General features: G+C 37.7%; 1 protein-coding gene across 1 annotated transcript in view; it reads left to right on the forward strand.

Annotated features, from left to right (window-relative positions):
- Window positions 1-3,435: 3,435 nt before the first annotated feature.
- LOC137968970 (tuftelin-interacting protein 11-like) overlaps window positions 3,436-19,011 on the forward strand; it is a 17,814-nt gene continuing 2,238 nt past the window's right edge. The window contains exons 1-25 of the mRNA XM_068815462.1: window positions 3,436-3,831; window positions 5,187-5,309; window positions 5,893-5,932; window positions 6,198-6,255; window positions 7,302-7,433; window positions 7,692-7,772; window positions 8,110-8,160; window positions 8,949-9,005; window positions 9,204-9,303; window positions 9,533-9,632; window positions 11,343-11,465; window positions 11,751-11,853; window positions 12,026-12,070; window positions 13,133-13,287; window positions 13,672-13,734; window positions 14,208-14,325; window positions 14,793-14,871; window positions 15,612-15,724; window positions 16,006-16,111; window positions 16,249-16,343; window positions 16,549-16,601; window positions 17,971-18,029; window positions 18,126-18,237; window positions 18,375-18,423; window positions 18,493-18,561. Of these exons, the coding sequence (XP_068671563.1) occupies window positions 3,573-3,831; window positions 5,187-5,309; window positions 5,893-5,932; window positions 6,198-6,255; window positions 7,302-7,433; window positions 7,692-7,772; window positions 8,110-8,160; window positions 8,949-9,005; window positions 9,204-9,303; window positions 9,533-9,632; window positions 11,343-11,465; window positions 11,751-11,853; window positions 12,026-12,070; window positions 13,133-13,287; window positions 13,672-13,734; window positions 14,208-14,325; window positions 14,793-14,871; window positions 15,612-15,724; window positions 16,006-16,111; window positions 16,249-16,343; window positions 16,549-16,601; window positions 17,971-18,029; window positions 18,126-18,237; window positions 18,375-18,423; window positions 18,493-18,561 (2,343 nt within the window). The 5' untranslated portion in view covers window positions 3,436-3,572. The remainder of the gene's footprint in view (window positions 3,832-5,186; window positions 5,310-5,892; window positions 5,933-6,197; window positions 6,256-7,301; window positions 7,434-7,691; window positions 7,773-8,109; window positions 8,161-8,948; window positions 9,006-9,203; window positions 9,304-9,532; window positions 9,633-11,342; window positions 11,466-11,750; window positions 11,854-12,025; window positions 12,071-13,132; window positions 13,288-13,671; window positions 13,735-14,207; window positions 14,326-14,792; window positions 14,872-15,611; window positions 15,725-16,005; window positions 16,112-16,248; window positions 16,344-16,548; window positions 16,602-17,970; window positions 18,030-18,125; window positions 18,238-18,374; window positions 18,424-18,492; window positions 18,562-19,011) is intronic.

A 19,011-nucleotide genomic window follows, 5' to 3' on the forward strand; every position in this document is an offset into this window, starting at 1 on the left:
AAATGATGGCAAGAGATCGGTTTTTGTTTTGTTTTTTTCAAGTGTTATAAAGTTTGACAGGAAATGTGAGAATTCAACACAAAGATCTTAATCGCCCAACTCTTGAGGTCGACGAAAACGTCACCTCAAAATATAATTTGGAGAATGTTGGCCTCCCAATAACAGTGTTCTCTAACTTAGTCCCGGAGTTAAGTTTTGTATGGTTATATTTTTAAAATCACAGTGTCACAACAATCACGATCTCTCATCAACTCAAGAAAACTGTTTCGATACAACGCTCTTTATCTATTTCAAGTCACGAAAAAGCAATCATGTCATTGTCAAAAACCCGGAAACTTCCCTATCCAACGCTCTTTATCTATGTCAAGTCACGAAAAAGCAATCATGTCATTGTCCAAAACCCGGAACTTCCTTATCCAACGCTCTTTATCTATTTCAAGTAACGAAAAAGCAATCATGCCATTGTCCAAACCCGGAAACTTCCTTATCCTCTATATCATAGAAAAACACGTGATCAAAGAGTAAAGGGTATGTAGAAGGGCATTAAAAACATTGTCTGCTGAATTGCGTTAAGTATTTATAACGAAAATTGAAAACTCACCCACAATAACTCTGCTCTGTCGTAGAACTATCATGATTATACCCTCTCCTTCACGGCGTACAATGTGGGCGAAGTATTTAAAACTAACTTGGTACGATCTGTTTCATAGGAAAATTAATAATGAGAGGTATGCATTTGTACGCTCACGTTGTCGGTAAAACTTCAAATCTGATGATTCCACATAGACGTTATGCAGAGTACCGCAAAAATATGGGTGGTATCGAAAACAAAGCACTCGAAAACGATGAAGGAAGCATGAAGCATCCAAAACCCTCAATTAGTCCAAAAAATTAACGAACCTACGGAGGCTACGAAAGCACTTAAGGGACATCTTAGTTTTTTTTTCTAAATTTGACCTTGTTTTTTGGTTCTTCCAATCGAAGTTAATTTTTGTGAACATCCGAGTTTTTTTTTTTTATTTGCCGATTATTTTTTCCACGGAAAAAAAAGAATTTGCGGATCAGTGGAAACACGAAAAAAATTACCGTGGTGAAATGTCTCAGTGCATTCATTTAAGTTGGTTGCCCGCTTTATGTGCTGAAAGCAGAGTTGTGTTGGCAAAATGTGCTAAAGTTTGTTCTGTGGCTGTTAAACATGGCGTTTCAGGTGCCTGTTCTGAAACCCAAAACTTTCGATTGCTCTGGTCAAAGCGATCTTCCAGGGTGCTTTGTTTTTTCGAGTTTTGAGTGCTTCGTTTTCGACTTAAGGTACTTCGCTTTCGATCTTTTGGGTGCCTCGTGCTTCGTTGTTCGTTTTCGATAATATCAAAAAATATGTGCTAAAATGCATGCCACACGAGCAGCACGATTATTTTGAATCCTTTAACGTCTTTAACCAATGATATTCTGGTTTTGTTTCGTTCTCATTGGCGACCGCGTCGTAAATCTTAAAGTCCCTTTTATAAATGTAAGAAAGCGCGAGAAAAGAGGATTACTCTTTCAAAAAAACAGTGATTCGAATACATGCAGACGACACTAAGGTACATTTTCCGTAAAAGCTGTAATAAGACCCCACTTTGTTCTAATAAGACCGACCCACTTTAATTGGCTCCCCACCAACAAAGTTGCAATGACCAAAAGTGTGCAATAAGTTCGAGGTATCCAGGTATCCTCAGAGAATGGTCATTGCTACGTAAAGCGAAACATTTACTGGTACAACAGCTGCAAAGAAACTCTTGCGGGTTGCAGAGGAAACGTGAGCTTTTAACGAGATTTCCGAACTATGCAAAAGGCTTAAAACGTATACAGAAGAGCCAAATCACGTTCCACGCACATTATAAATCAAGCCGTAAGCAGAGCAAGCAACCCAAGCACCTCAAGCAATCTAAGCAACTCAAGCACCTCAAGCAACCAAAGCACCTCAAGCAACCCAAGCATCTCAAGTAATCTAAGCACCTCAAGCAACCCAAGCAACTCAAGCACCCCAAGCAATCGAAGCACCTCAAGCAACCCAAGCACCTCAAGCACCCCAAGCATCTCAAGCAATCTAAGCACCTCAAGCAACCCAAGTAATCGAAGCACCTCAAGCAACCCAAGCACCTCAAGCAATCTAAGCACCTCAAGGAACCCAAGCACCTCAAGCAATCGAAGCACCTCAAGCACCTCAAGCAACCCAAGCACCTCAAGCACCTCAAGCAACTCAAGCACCTCAAGCGACCCAAGCATCTCAAGGAACCCAAGCACCTCAAGTACCCCAAGCATCTCAAGCAACCCAAGCACCTCAAGCATCTCAAGCAACCTGAGCACCTCAAGCACCCCAAGCACCTCAAGTAACCTAAGCACCTCAAGCATCTCAAGCAACCCAAGCACCTCAAGTAACCTAAGGACCTCAAGTAACCTAAGCACCTCAAGCAACCCAAGCAACCCAAGCACCTCAAGCAACCCAAGCACCTCAAGCAACCCAAGCAACTCAAGCACCTCAAGCAACCAAAGCACCTCAAGCAACCAAAGCACCTCAAGCACCTCAAGCAACCCAAGCACCTCAAGCACCCCAAGCATCTCAAGCAATCTAAGCACCTCAAGCTCCTCAAGTACCCCAAGTAATCGAAGCACCTCAAGCAACCCAAGCACCTCAAGCAATCTAAGCACCTCAAGGAACCCAAGCACCTCAAGGACCCCAAGCACCTCAAGCAATCGAAGCACCTCGAGCACCTCAAGCAACCCAAGCATCTCAAGTAACCCAAGCACCTCAAGTAACCTAAGCACCTCAAGCATCTCAAGCAACCTGAGCACCTCAAGCACCCAAAGCACCTCAAGCACCCAAAGCACCTCAAGCACCCCAAGCACCTCGAGTAACCTAAGCACCTCAAGCAACTCAAGCAACCCAAGCACCTCAAGTAACCTAAGGACCTCAAGTAACCTAAGCACCTCAAGCACCTCAAACAACCCAAGCACCTCAAGCAACCCAAGCATCTCAAGCAACCCAAGCACCTGAGCACCCCAAGCACCTCAAGCACCTCAAGCAACCCAAGCACCCCAAGCAACCCAAGCACCCCAAGCAACCCAAGCACCCCAAGCACCTCAAGCACCTCAGGGAACCTAAGCACCTCAAGTAATCTAAGCACCTCAAGTAACCTAAGCATCTCAAGCAACCCAAGCACATCAAGCAATTTAAGCATTTCAAGCAGATCAAGGAATGCAAGCGCTTCAAGCAATCCAAGCGTCTAAGTAAGCTAAGCAAGATAAGTAAGGTACATATTATGTATACGGTACAATATATGTCCCCATACATAACGTACCTACCGCGGGCAGCTGAAAACGCACGAGCCGAGTTGTGTTCAGCAGTCTCCTTTCATATCTGAACCTAGGTACTTCATGTATCATCACGCTTAAAAACCTTAAAAAAAATGGCGGACGATCTGCAAGTTGCTCGCTGAGAGTTGTTATCAATTAGTGTTTTAACGTTTGGGACCGTTATCGTTACTATATCTCCCTAGTTTCTCGGTTGGTCGGGGAGTTTCCATTTTTGCAAAATGGACGACGACGTCGAGGTAGAGGATTTTGAGATAACTGATATGGATCTGATGCACGGACTTGGGCTAGGCTTCAGAAGACGAAAAATGACCAAGGAAGAGGCAATTTATGGCATGTGGGCAGACAGAGACTCTGACGATGACGACGGTCCTGTAGGATATACTGGGCGCAGAAAGAAAGATTATTCTAAGCCACTTAATTTCGTGAGTGGTGGAATTGTACAAAAGGGAAAAGATAAGAAAAATACAGATGATGATGGTAAGCTGTCATCTTCATCATCATTGTAAATATAAGTACGTAGTTTATTTTAAGCAGGTTACAAATATTGGCAAGACCAAAGTCCTGATGTGGACCTGTGCAACAAAGCCAATAAGAATAAATTGGAGAATGAACAATATAAATTTAACACTAAGTTTAAATGAATAAATTTACATCAAACATTATATATCTAAAAGTCTTTAAAATCCGTTGATTTAAAATAAATACTACAAGACGCATTCTCAAAACTTATAGTTTTAGGAAGTCCTTATTTTCCCTAATTAGTCTCTTAAAAGAACCAAGACTAGAAGAATTTTTAAAGAATCTGGGAGGAGATTCCAGCACAAGGCAGTTCTGTGCTTAAAGGAAGATCTGCTAATCTCATCACTTGTGTTGAATTTGAAATAATGCAGTAGTTTGAAAAGTAGAGTTGTCCCACTCAACAGCTTCCTCTTGTATAATGCAGGGTACTTGTTTTCACAAATAATGTTTGAGTGGCTTGGCAGGTCTTTATTTATTCACAAGCCAGAAATTTATCTTACTGGCATGTTGAACCTCAGTCCTCTGTTTCTGTGTTTAGACTCTAGCATTTTGGAGTTTACTTATCTAGGTAAATATTTTGTGTGTGTAAACAACAAGACAATAGAAAGTTAACCAAAAAGTTTGATTTACGCTGTGATCAGCCATGGTTTAGCTTGGTAACCAAGGTCAAAACGACAGATATATCTGCTTGCGTTAGCTTAGTATTTCACATTGTGCCAGTCTCATTCAATCATGTTGTTTCTATCTACATACATGTGCGAGTTGTGGCCAAAAACATAGGTTATTATTGTTATGGTTGTTATTATTTAACCTTGGTAAATGCTCCAAACGCCACCAAACTATGTATTCCATTGTTTTATCCCTAGCTCACACAGGCCTTTTTAATTTCTGAGCCACTTTTAATAAGCTTCTCCTTCTCGACATGTGTCATGTGTGAAGCAATAATTGTTTTTGATAGATCTGTTTAGGGTTTACAGTGGTTTGCCAGCTTACCATTTTACAGTAAATATCAAAACTGATCTCTTGTTTTTTATGTATCTTAGAACATGTTTTTCCTCATGAAAAGTTTCTTCCACATTCCTTTCTTACATGCAATTAAACATTAATTTCAGTAATGTAATTCTTGTCACTCTACATAAGGTAATTCTCTACACCAATACATCAGGATTATTGCAAAGATATTTCAATTACTGATGTCAATGTATTGACTTAGATGGTAGATGTAACAATTTTTTGGTCTTGCAACAAATGGAAACAGGCCTAAAGTTGCTGCCTTTTTAAATTCATGAGTGATTAATTTGTTTTAAAATCAGATACAACTAGCATTGGCAGTAGTGCAAGTGACAAGGGAACTGGTTCAGGAAGGAGCTCGCCTGTTGTTAAAGACAAGAAATTGTTTAAAAACACTGGAATAAAAAAAGATGCAAGCACACTGGGTAATTCTTTTCAACAAAAAAGTAATTTTTTGCTATACTCAGCAGGTTATAAACCTCATAATGTGGCTAAAACTGTGATGATTATTTAGGCAAAGTCAAATTTGTGCCATTGCTTGTTAGGCAAGCACTGCCATAATAAGGATGCTACTCACTTGTGCTGCAGGGCTTCCTGTAACCCAGCAAGGCAGATTCGGGTTTTACGGGATAATAATTTTTCTGATATTCATTGTGCAGTTTAGCATATTTAGAATGCCTTGGTCTTTGCTGGTTTGTTTTACGTTTACGCGTTCTCTTTTGAAAAGTGAAAGGTTTTAGTAAATCATCTCAACCCCGTCCATGATTTGTCTTAGAACATTCTTCAGAGTGTAGGCTGCTTACTATAGCAATGGCTGTTTCAGAGACAAGGTCATGAGAATTAACTAAAAGTTTTCATCACCTCCCCTCCCACAAATAAAACTTCTAACCCTAACCCTAGCCCTACTGACATTTACCAACCTCAGGTGAAATCTGCAATATTCGTAGTACCGTTGTTGACATAGTTACTTGATTTCACTCTGTTATTATTATTTTTTTTGATTTGTAGGCACACAAGTGTTTGCTAATAAAATGCGTAAGACTGGAAAGTAAGAAGATCCTTGAGTTTGTATCATATTTTTGTCATGTTTAAAGACTTGATTTATGCAACCTTAATATATAAAAGTAGTTTTTTTCAATAAATCTTGGAAATGGTTTTCACAGATTTAATAATAATGTGATGGATAATAAGTTGGTGTATGCTAAAAAAAGTTTTTAATTATTTAATATAATTTTTATCTTTTTCTTTGTTTGTTAATTACCGGTAGACTAGCAAAATTAGTTTGTTTAGCTATATATTGGTCATTTTAACAGGGAATTTGGTTCGTGGGAGAAATACACAAAAGGATTTGGAATGAAAATGCTTCAACAGGTAAAATAGAGTATGTTCATTTAAGTTAACAATTAACCCATTGATGCGTGAAGGTTCCCCATTGACAAGTGAAATAGTCTGACATTAGACAGGGTAAAATATTACTAACTGTGGCTGGTTCAGTGCAGTTTATTTAGGGGTGAAAGGGTTAAATAAGCAAGCCAGATCTAAAAAAAATGATGCTATTATTAAATAAGTAGACCATTTTACTGCAAAGAATTGTGAAAAGAAAGCAAAATCATGACTGAAATTAGTGGCTTTGCTACCAAAATGGTAATAGCACTCTATTATATCTCCAGTACATCTGATTCAGCATCATGTCTTTCAAATAATAATACAGAATAATACAAAAAAATAATACAATAATGACTGAAGGGGCACAATAGTCAGTTTTAAATAGTGAAGGTCTGTAGAAAACTGCTAAGGATGAGCCCTTTGCTTATGAGTTGTGTCTTTAAACTAAGGTTACTTAAAGTGCATATGACACAAAGGTTTTTATTCGCTTGTTCAAAAGAGCTTTGAAAATGATGAAGAACTGTGTTTGTGCACTTTGAGTAACAGATGCCCCTCACGAAGTTTGTTTATTATGGCTCTCAAACGCTTTCATGTAAATTTCTATGTTAAAAAGCTCTTTATGCAGAATTTGTTGATAGCTTATTTTCCTGAAAGTAAACGTGATGATGGCTTTAAAATAAATAACAAGCCAGAAGGACTTTACATTAGAATAAGCTTATGTTCATATTTTTAAATTTTTGCATTTTTAATGATGAGCCGACCAGCGAACATGCAAATTATTTTCACATAAATTTCACCACATTATTTGCATCACAGACGATTGAGAGTAAACAAAGGCAAGGGGTGAAAAGGAAGACAATAAGACAGCTCACAGATACTAATGAACCTTTATGCATATGTGTTGACACGCATCTACATTTTTAGGGTATTATATTGGTTTTCTTATCTCTGAGCTGCACTGTACAATGTCATATAACCTTTCAGTCGTTTTGGCATTAGTAATTTAGGTGTATTTCCTTTTTGTACTGCAGATGGGTTATCAACCTGGCAAAGGTCTTGGGAAGGAAGGTCAGGGTATTGTGATGCCTGTGGAGGCTTTTAAACGTGAAGGTCGAGGTGCTTTGGGGAGTTACGGCCCTGAGAGAAGCAAGAAGGCACAGGAGGTAAAACTAATCTTTGACATTTTAAATGGGTTTGTCGCCAATAAAATCGAACAGTTAAAAGTTTCTTGAAATAAGAAGAAAGTTGTATCAGATATACTTACCATTAATGAATATTTAAACCATTAATTTTCTTTTGTAGTCGTTCATGAATTAGTATTGAGATCAATGCACCTATTGTATGCTTGTGGTGTATGAACCCACTTGGTCATCTTAAAAGCTGTATGTTGTATTAATTTGTTCTTTTAAATTTGACTTCAGTTGAGACCTCATTATGATGAAGAGGAGGAGGAGGAAGAAAAATTCAGGGAACAACTTCAGCAGTGGAAGAAGACAGAAGATGTACAGAATGACTATGTTATTTACTACATGAAAAATAATGATTGTTCCCCTTTTAAAGCTGTTTTTTTCCCCAGTATGTATGCTTAATAAGAAGTGTTTGCCAGAGCAAACACAGAGACTGCCATCCAAAATTTAGGCCATCATTTAATTATCACACAAATTTTATAGCAAGTCTTGCGTTAAAAGTGATCATGAATCATTAACAATGTCAATAATAATTTCGAGTTCCATGTTTTGTTATAAGTACACATACTTTTGTTCTCCCCCAGCATGTCTTTTCTGGAAATACCAAGAAAACTAAAGATTTTTTTTAATTTCTGAACCTTGAATTTTGCAGGGTGGTTACTCAAAACCCAAGTATGTTTACAAAACAGCAGATGAAGTTAAGGTGAATGTTAATGGCATTCTGAAATCACAGGTTGTAAATCAAGTTAAAGTTCACTTGGCAACCTGGTGTACAATCAACAACACTTTAAATCGATTGAATAAGTATGGACAGCATTTTGTCCTATTTAATTCATGTTTTCTATACAATATATAACATATTCTTTATAGAAATTCAGTACTTACTGTATTTGCAACATGCCCTAGATTATAGTTTGTCTAATAAACTGAAATGTGAGTCACATGGAGGTAAAGAATTAGTATATTATATTTCAACTTTAAACTTTAATTGAATGATGTATGGTTTCTTAATATTATTTGGATTTTATATTTTGGGATTCTGTCTTAAAAAGTAGTTTTCCCCTCCTGTTTATAATCTTAGTGTTGTTAATATAATAATTTGTTACATTGTTGTAAGTATTGGGTGATATTAATGTCTGTTTTGTTAGTAATGTTAGTATTGTATTGCTAGTAATTGTTTATTGATAAGTCATAAGGAATGTTAGTATTGTTTAGTAATAATTATGGTTTATTTTCAATTAAAAAAAACCAGTTGCACTGTAACTTTGTGAAGTTACTTTCAACTCCAAACCGGAGCAGCTACAAACTATGACAGGCTGTAAATGTTTCTCGTGAACAAAAGGACAAAAATTAGAATTTGTTATGGCATTACTGAATGTGGTTTAGCCAAGAGAGGATTACCACTTGATAAAATCTGTCATAGATGATTGTTTTTAAGTTTTCATTTCGCAATGAAGAGAGTTTAACTGGCATGTTGTATTTTGAATGTAGGCTTCAGGAGGGACTAAGAAAGGGCCGTCAATATCCCTTAAACACAGCAAGATAAAGGTAATATAATAATAAAATACAACATTGTCATAGATGTACATTTATGTGAACCATGATGTTTGGTACATTTCTTTACTTGTCTTTGCAAAACAGAAAATCATCTGTCTAAAACCTGTAAAGAATTATTAGTGATGAACTTTCTTTCAACATTTCCCATACTGTTATTCTATTAAATTGTGTTCATATGTTAAATTTTAGGTAGTGGATATGACAGGACCAGAAACCAAAATTCTAACAGGGTATGGTTCACTTGCACAACAGCATGCTAAACCTGGAGAAGTTCCTCCAACAACATCAGGTACCCATCTATCATTCAGTTATTGTTTTGAACAAACAAAAGATAGGATTGACAATGGAAGTGACAATGACAATGACGGTAAAAACGAGAGCTCAACAAACACAATGACTCTGACCATATATTATTCTTATTACACATATGTTATTCTTATTACACATCTTGATCTTCAAAGTAATTTGTTGTTTTGTGCATTAAAGTACTCATCATTTCCTAAATTGTTATTTTGCAGTAAGAGATACTGAAGCTGCATTTTCAATGCCTGAATTAACATACAACTTGAATCTGTTGATTGATATAGCTGAGACAGACATCATTCAAACTGATAGGCAGTAAGTTTCGAACTGACAAGATTTTAACAAAATCATGGAACTTTTTGGTAAAAGTATGCAGCAATAAAGCTTGAATTCCAGGGAAAGAGGGATCAGGAATACAGAATGATAATTAAAGGATTCAGGTACACCATTTTCTTGGGTGGGGGGCAGGTTACCCTTGCAAGTTGACCAGTTCTGTTTTCCAAAAAAAGGAGGCAAGGGTTTGTAATGGGGAAAATGTGTGGAAATGTTTCACTCTTCTCTTTGTTAACCCAGCCAAATAAAGTGCCATTGTTGCCAGTTAAAACACATGTCTTGTTTTAGTGAGATTAAAAGGGTAAAGGGTAAAGTCACTGCTTACGAGCCAGAAGGCCCATCAGGCCGGCACTTATCTCTGGTTTCCGTAGCATGAAGCGACTAGGAGTATTTCTATTCCCCCCTGGATGGGATGCTAGTCCATCGTAGGGTTACCTCCAGCATTTCGCCGGTACCCATTTATACACCGGTGTGGAAAGAGGTGCCGTGAGAGTAAAGTGTCTTGCCCAAGAACACAACACAATGTCCCAGGCCAGGACCCAAACCCAGACCACTCGATCCGGAGTCGAGCACACTAACCATGAGGCCACCGCGCCTTCCATTAAAATGGTTAGGGCTATCTCATTTTCCATGGAAAAATGAAAATACAAACAACATCCTTGCGGCACTCTTTTTCAAAGTCTCCTCATCCTTCCCACTTTTGTAGTAGCAGTAAGTAGCTTCTGGAACTCATAGTGTAGGCATGAAATACCACAGACTGGTTCTGATATATCCAATATTTGTAATATCTTGCCAACTACCACAGAATACTTTCTCTTATGGTTAAAAGCAAAAATGAATCACCTCTTAAATTCCAACTACCATACATTCATCAATGAGTTGATTTGCAGATGCTGCATTTAAAATGTTCCTCTGTTTCACATACATCCTTGTGATAGTGATCCAGTGCACCAACCTCCTTATCTTAACCCATTGACGCCTGGGGAACTTCCCCATTGACAAGTAAAATCATCTGGCATTAGAGTAAAATACTAAGTATTGCTGGTTTAGGCCGGTTTAGGGGTGAATGGGTTAAATCATATCAGCAGGCCTATGCACTTTTTCTGACCATTGCATACATGTAAAACCTCAATGGCTTACAAAATTAATGTACCTAATCAAAAGATGCACATCTTACTCAAGGTGGGCGATATATTTCCTTCCAGCATTTAACTCATTGACAGTAGATAAGCTTGGGAACTGGTGCCCAAGGTGTTGGCCAGGGGCCAAATGCAGGCCAGGCAGGAGGACATGGAGGTACATGTATCTGTGACAACCCTGCAAGTGGAAAGCGCCCATACTGCAGCCAGCCAACCAACACTGTCACACTGAAAGGAATTCAGTGGAAATCATACATACCCGCCCAAAGTATACGATATTTTAGAATAAAATACAAGTTCATGCCAATAAGCAAATACTTAGGAGGACTGCTAGGACTTCCCATCTTGTGTTTACCTGATTTGGCTCTGTCGATGTTGCCATGTGAGCTCAAGTTTTTAATTTCTTTCCCCTCTCCAGTAACCTACTTAGTCCTCTTGAATAAGCACTGAAGGACTTTAGTGGAGATGCTCTAAGCACTGAAGGACTTTAGTGGAGAGGTTCCACACTATTTCCTCTTGGTTGTTGCTGTATTGTATATTTTATATTTTATAGGCTGAAATATGAACGAGATCTTGTTGTGAATCTTAAACATGAGGAAGAAAAGCTGACCACTGTGTTGGCGAGGGAAGAAAAGGACATTAAAAGGTTGATGGACATAATTACAATGATTGAAAGGTATTGTACATTGTACTAATTTGGGGTATATAATTTTAATATTGCCAAGATATTTGTATTTGGAGTAGATATTTTGCATTTTTGGCATGTGTTCTAGGACATTAAATGTTGGAAATGAGAAAACATTATTACACTTTAAATAGTAGTGGAGCAAACTGATTAGATCTGGGTGTTTTTCCAGGTTGTATTAATTTGTGACTTACAAAGCCAATCAAGCTCTTTCCACTGTTCTTATGCTGATCAATTTCCAATTCAAACCATCTGTTTCTGAATTTCAATGTTTAGGTGTCGTCAACAATCTCTTTCATTGGATGATGATGCACTTACGCTTGACAAGTGTGAAGAAATTTTCAATACTTTGCAAGAGAGCTATTATGAAGAATTTAAGGTATCTCATGCTGATTTGTTGTCTTCAACAAAAACCTGAGCCAGTGACCATTCTCTTCCAGGTACAACTTCACTTCATTGTTGCATTAGATGAGATACCACTGGGTATAATTCTAATATAAGCAGGGCAAGGATATTATTGACCATTATTATGTTTACTTGTTTGTTTGCAGATGTATGATCTGGCATCCTTGGCTGAACCTCTTGTATTTTCGTTGGTAAGGAATTGGCAATCTGCATAGATAATTGATTATTTACAAATGTAACTTAGAGATGACGTTCAGTTGCTTTATTCAATCACTTAGCAGAGGTAAGCAAAAATGGTCATCTAAACATTTAGAACTTTGACCGGTAAAGCTTGTTGCCTGTCTGAAAAGCTGTTCCTAGTACATTTAACTTTGGTGCTTATTTATTTCCAAAGCATAAGTCAATCAACCCAGTACAAACCCGATAGACAGGCACCAAAGCCAATAATGTCTCTGATCATTACTGCTGCTTTAGATGTCAAAATACCAGTCAATGCCAAGTAAAGAAAGGTCATTTTATGCATATATCGGTATTTAACACTTGAGACTTATCTGTACATGGCCAAATACACAATTAAAAGTAACAATATTAATTGAAAAAACTGCATTCAAAAAACTGATCGCAAATGGAGCAAACTTTTGTTTCATAAATTTTACGAAGTACAGTGAAGTTAAATACATTTTCACTGAAGACAAATCTGAAAAAAGACCCAGAAAAATAACATACCAAACAGCAAAATTAATAACAAAACACATAATTCACCTTATTTAAAACGATTGATAAGCTATCTATTGTGAATTACGGTAGGGTCTTTGTTTTCCACAAACCCAGGCCGGTATGTGGAAAACGAAGACCAAACAATTAATGAAGACCACCACAAAAATATAAAGTGATGAACGTAGAGTAACCAAACACCACATCCCTAGTATTTCCTGTGGCTGACGAGTCATTTCAGGCGAATTACTGCACCCAGGCCAGTATGTGGAAAATGAAGTCCCTACCGTAATTCACAAGAGATAGCTTATCCATTATTTTAAATAACATGAATGATGTGTTTTGTCATTTGCTGTTTGGTATGTTATTTTTTCTGGGGGTCTTCGTTTTCCAGGTCTTTGTTTTCCGCACACCCACTGCCTCCTTACAAGAACCTGACAGGGAGACAGTGAGGTTTTTCTTCAAGTTATGGGACCCCTGATTTGTCAATATTGGTCTGACCACTTGTTTGTGGATTATTTGATCCTGTCTTCCTACAGTTGCGGAATCATTTTGAAGGATGGAATCCCCTTGCTGACCCTTCCCATGGGCTGAAGGTGATGGTACGATGGCAAGAAATACTTGAAAAGAAAGAAGCAGAAAATTCTGCTTTTACCCAAACACTTACACAAGGGTTGAGCCATGGAGATGAGAAGTAGGTTTTTTTTCTGCTTTTGCAGTTCATGTAAAAAATTTAATAGTACATGTACTGTTGCAGGTCAAGTGTGTTGTTAATTCTGAAGTATCAATAGTCTTCTCACCCTATCCCAGCAAAGGACGACGTAAGCAAGAGAGTCTCACTTGCCAGATCCCTTGGATTGAACCGAGAAGGAGACAGTTAACTGACAGTCGGCAGTAGTGTTGCCCTTCATTAGCTTTTAAATTGAAGGCATAGTTTAAAGTCTCAGACATGGAAAATAATTTGGGCACTAACAAGTTGTCTGTAATGGGATTGTTAAAGATGCATTGAAGACTAAATTAGTACAAACATTGCCAGTAAACATTCTTGTTTACAAGGTGTCTAACATATTTAATTTAGGATGAAGATGTATGATCGTCTTGTATGGGAAGTTTGGATGCCTTTTCTTCGTTCAGCTGTATGGTAGGGATCTTTTAGTGATTTTTTAAGGAAAACAACAACAACAAAAACCTGGAACTGGAATCAATAATAATATTGATGTTGATTTGATCACATTTAATTTGGTGAATATTTAGTGAATCTGGTCTCAGAGGTTTTTCTTGATCCGTGAGAGACCCATGAAGCGGTAAAGACGAGTCGCGAAGGGGCGAGAAGACAAAAACCTCTGGTTACCTTGGACTTGAATCTCACTTTCGTGCAGATGCCAGGATCAGGATCAGGATTGGTTGATATTTTTACAAACACTCAAATCAATATGATTGGCTCATTTTTGTTTGGTAATACCAAGGGGATGCGTGATTGCTAAGTTGCCATGATTCTGATTAAATAGTGTCTCTTTTTTAATAAGACATGTAATAAATTATTACTTCATCTCAAGGAAATTGTGTATTGAAGGTTACTAATGATAGTGTTTTAAATAATATTATTGTCTCTAGTTCGTGGAATTCTCGAGATTGTGATTCAATGTTAAACTTAATAAATGCGTGGAGTCCTGTTCTTCCTCAGTGGATTTTGGATAATATGAGAGACCAACTGATCCTTCCTCGTTTGCAGGTCAGTTTGCGTTGTAGCAATAAGTTTTCCTTTTACATGTAGTATTGAAATAGAGTACAAGTGGCCAGCATGCAATTTCTCAATTTCTTTCAGGAAGAGGCAGACTGCCTTAAAGGGGACTGGTACTTCTGTTTTGACTTTCTAAGTTTCTGACAACAAAAAGAACAATAATATTATTACAGGCAAACTCATTTTCTTCTCCAAAATGAACAGACATGTTTGGGGTCGTTAATGGTAAAATTATACATATGTAACATTACAATAATTATAGGGAAAAATAGGGAAAAAAGAAGAATCGAACAAAAACAATTATGCAGTCAGTAGTTATTTAAGGGTCAGGACACTATTTAAGCAAGTGTGGATATTTTACTATTTTAATTTGCTTATACTATGCTAAAAAAATAGAAGAGAGGAAGAATACTGAGTGAAATCTGCATGGTTGCCATAAACATTTTATATAATTATAGGCAGAGGTAGACTCATGGAATCCTCTGACAGACACTGTCCCTGTACATGCATGGATACACCCTTGGCTTCCTTTCATGGGTGAGTTCTCCAAGAAATATTCTCAAAACTAGCGTTACGTGGCTCTCACATCAAAGGAAGAAACAACGACCATAACGGCAACAAGCTTATTTACGTAAAGTAGATCAAATAATAATTTATTCAAGGTTGGTTTTTGGTGTGAGGGGAAAAAAACTGAGGACCCAGAGAAAAACCTCTTAGAGCAAAGTTAAATCAATCTACAAATGATGTGGAGTCTGGCATCTGAACCCACATGACATTGGTGGTGTGTGAATACCCTCATCATTGCACCCTAGTTTCCCCATCTGGACTATAGATTTCAAGCATACGGGCTTGACTTTAATGCTAGTATTCTAAGGGATTTGAATGTGCTCAAGCTTGATTTCAATTCAAAGTATTATTTACGTTATTCAAGAGCATTTTATTTTTGTTTCTTGACTTTGTAATTTTGTGAATGTTTTCAAGATAAATATGAGAGGCTGTTGTTCACCTTAAGGTCACTGACATTTTAAAGAAATGGTAGACATTACATCCATGTACATGTAGACTTATGCTCATTCAGTTTTCACACCCCTCAGTGATTCCACATGTAATGATTATTTACTGTCATTTTTTGGTTTAATTTTGGTCCATTGCTTTTATATAATAATGATTCAGTTTTCACACCCCTCAGTGATTCCACGTACATGTAATGATTATTTACTGTCATTTTTTGGTTTAATTTTGGTCCATTGCTTTTATATAATAATGATTTTTTCTAGGAGATCACCTTGAACCCCTGTATGCTCCAATCAGGTTCAAGCTTGCCTCAGCACTAACAAACTGGCATCCATCAGATCCATCGGCAAAAATGATTCTTGAGCCATGGACCAAGGTATTCTTGCATTACTGGTCTGTTGTCACTTTTCCGGCTATTTTGCAATGATTCCCAGCAATAATATTGTGCTTTTATTGCAGTGACAACTGCAATACTAATTATTGTTGTTTTTCATGGTTTAAATTATTTAATATCCTAAAATTAATGGGAAAGACTCAAAAGAATATTCTATGCTTATCTTCTGAATCATTTAGGTTGGTCAGACATTTTAGAAGTCTTTTTTCTTTCACCCTTCTTGCATGTTTGAGAAGTCTTTTTTTAACATTTGTTATTGTCAGGTGTTTTCTAAAGGTACAATGGATGCATTCATTCTCCGTTCTATTTATCCCAAGTTATCACAGTGTCTGTCTGAGTTTATCATTAACCCTCATCAACAACACTTGGGTAAGTGTGACCTAACTGTAGTAACAATTTATTCTCTTCTCTACTGATTAGGTACCTCAAGTGTCATTCAGGCCCCCTAACCCTAACCCTAAACCCTAAAATCAACCTAATGTGACTGTGTATCTTCTTTTATTCAGAGCCATTCCATTGGGTCATGGAGTGGAAAGACATCATCACACAACAACATTTCATCAGTTTATTAGAGAAACACTTCTTTCCTCGCTGGATTCAAGTCAGTGTTGTTTAAATATTTTTAAAAAGTGTATGTTAGGTTGCATCGCTGCTGTATGTTAAGCTTATTGCCTAGTATTTAAAAAAATCAGATAGCAATTTTATTAATAGTAATGGTCATCAAAGGCAGGGGTGACTGACATTACTGCTGATTTTTTTTTGGTGTGTGCTTTCCTTTCTGTGAATATTGTTTTTGTTTTGAGCAGGTTCTGAGGGGATGGTTAAGTGTCAGTCCTAATTATGATGAAGTCATTCAGTGGTTAGTAACCTGATGTTGTATCATCTTCATACCACTCCCTTTTGAGAAAATACCCATTTCTATGCTTGTTATTACAGCATTAATGAGTCCCTAAGGGTCAGTGATGTAAAAAGGGGAGACTGCAGGGAATATTTGCATTCCCAGGAGAGGGGCATGGGCAACTGAGGGTGATGATGATTACTCCTCCCCCCACCCCTGCAAGGCTTGTGAAACTAGACAAGGAGGAACACAGAATCTCCTTTTATCTATTTATTTTTTAATTCAATTACATAATTATTATGTTAATCACTATCCTTTGGCAAAATTTGGGTGGCCGGGAAGGCAGAGTTTATGCCCCCTAGGGTAGCGGTGTCCCTAGGAGGACCCCCTAGAGTAGCGGTGTCTCTAGAGACAACCCTACATTAGAATGTAACATAGGGTGGACCAGAAGAGGGGTGCCCTTCTAGAAGGAGAATAGGTCAGATGGTGAGTTGTACCATCTTGGAGTAAGCAATCAAGGAGGGCTGTCCCACATACTGTGGGGTAAAGTGAAGCCCAGGGTGCACTTCCCTGCACACCTAGGGTTGAGTTTTCTAAATTGAGCTAATTTTTTTTTTAGTTAAACAGCAGTAACATGCGGAATAATATAATGTAACGAACTATGAGACAAAACAAACAAACTAAAATAAAATAGATGGAAATAGCAGAATGCAAAAATTTTGCAAGACAAAGCACAGCCATAGCAATTAAAGAAGACAAAGATTCCAGTTGGGTGGGAGGGTGGGAAAAATGCAATCTTAAAGAGTGCGACTCAAGGCACTTGCTTGAAGAGCAAAGCTGAAATGTGGCTGACTAATGGTATGGGGGGTTTACATAAGGCGAGACATGTGAGAATCGTGTGATGTTGTGGAAAATTACTGGAAGCTTTGGCAACCGCTTTAACATTGTAAAAGTGAAAGTACTTTGACCTAAACAATGAGCTATTGACTACTGGACAAGCCTTGATTGCAAGGGTGAGGAGAGTAGAGTACACTAGGGACAAGTTAGGAAAAAATAGTACTCCCTTAGGGCTCATTATCCCCAGTTAAGAGATTGAACTTACCGGTATAATTAAATTGTGTGCAGAATAATGTTAAAATCGTTTAGGGCTCTGGCTAATTTTTTTTTTGATATTAAAGACAGTAACTTTTTTAATAATTATGTGCTCTCTCTAAAGTGGAAGAGTATTAATTTTTTCTCCACCCTATGGTAGTACTTGAAAAATAATTTATGGACACACAAACTGTGTCCAACAAACAAGACATTTCAACACAGGTGTATGTGGTGTCTCCTTTAACCCTATTATACAATTTTTTTTTCCTTTCTCCTATTTGTTATCATTTCTGGCCAGGTATTCAGGGTGGAAGGGAATGTTTAGTGAGGATCTACTCAACAACCCCAGTGTCAAAGGTTGGTCATACAAGTGGGCATGTAACATTTTGTTTCGTTTTTTTGCCTTTTCCTGTTCTAAGGGGAAATATTAAATTGTCCTTTTGTGATTACCAGTCCACTTCAATCGAGCACTTGACGTCATGAACCAAGCAGTGACCTCACCTTCTGGCATTCTGCAACCTGGAGCTAAGGAGAACATTGCTTACCTTACAAGCACTGAAAGAAGGTGAGAATCATGGGAACCCCATCATAAAGTCAGTGCTGAGAAAGATTGTTTCCTGTGCATGCTTTGACACTTGCAATACTGTTTTAATGAACTTAGAAGATATAATAATAATTATTATTAGTTCTTGTCTCTTTCAGAAGAGAAGCAGAAGCAGCCGCCTTGGCAGCAGCAGCTGAAAAGCTAAAGGTCAGTGCTGCTCAATTCATTTTTATCACCAAATTGACATAATTTCATTTTAATTTTCGTTCTTGGTAGGCTGAAGCTGCGAGGAATGTAGCCTCTCAGAATGTTCCCTCCAACTTCAAGGATCTTATACAAAACCTGGTAAGTTTGAACACCCCTTCGGCAAGGCAATCTTCCTTTGTTAATGCTGCTTGCACACTAGACTTACAAAACCTTGATCATCTGTTAACTCTTTTTTTCTTGATTCAATCCCATTCTTGTTGAAGTTATGCGCCGATCAACTCAAAGCTTCAACATCCCCTGGCCCCCCCCCCTCCTTTTGCCCTGGGCATTTGAACTTTTGAAGATTGGATTGTTCAAATTCCTGCCCCCTCGGGCCAAAATGGTGTTCAAATGCCCTTCCCTATTGTCTGATTAATCGTTGTTGGCTCCTGTCATGACACTTTACATGATGATGCTGTTTTTACCAGACTTGAGAAACTACAAAAACACTGAAACTATGAAAAGTGACTGGAATTTGAATTAATTAAGTCGGACAATGTCAATAAGCAAGTGTAAGCTGCTCTAACTGAAACATGGCAAAGGTTGTTT

Source organism: Montipora foliosa, chromosome 8 (genome assembly GCF_036669935.1).
Source record: "Montipora foliosa isolate CH-2021 chromosome 8, ASM3666993v2, whole genome shotgun sequence".
In the NCBI taxonomy this organism is placed as follows: Eukaryota; Metazoa; Cnidaria; class Anthozoa; order Scleractinia; family Acroporidae; genus Montipora; species Montipora foliosa.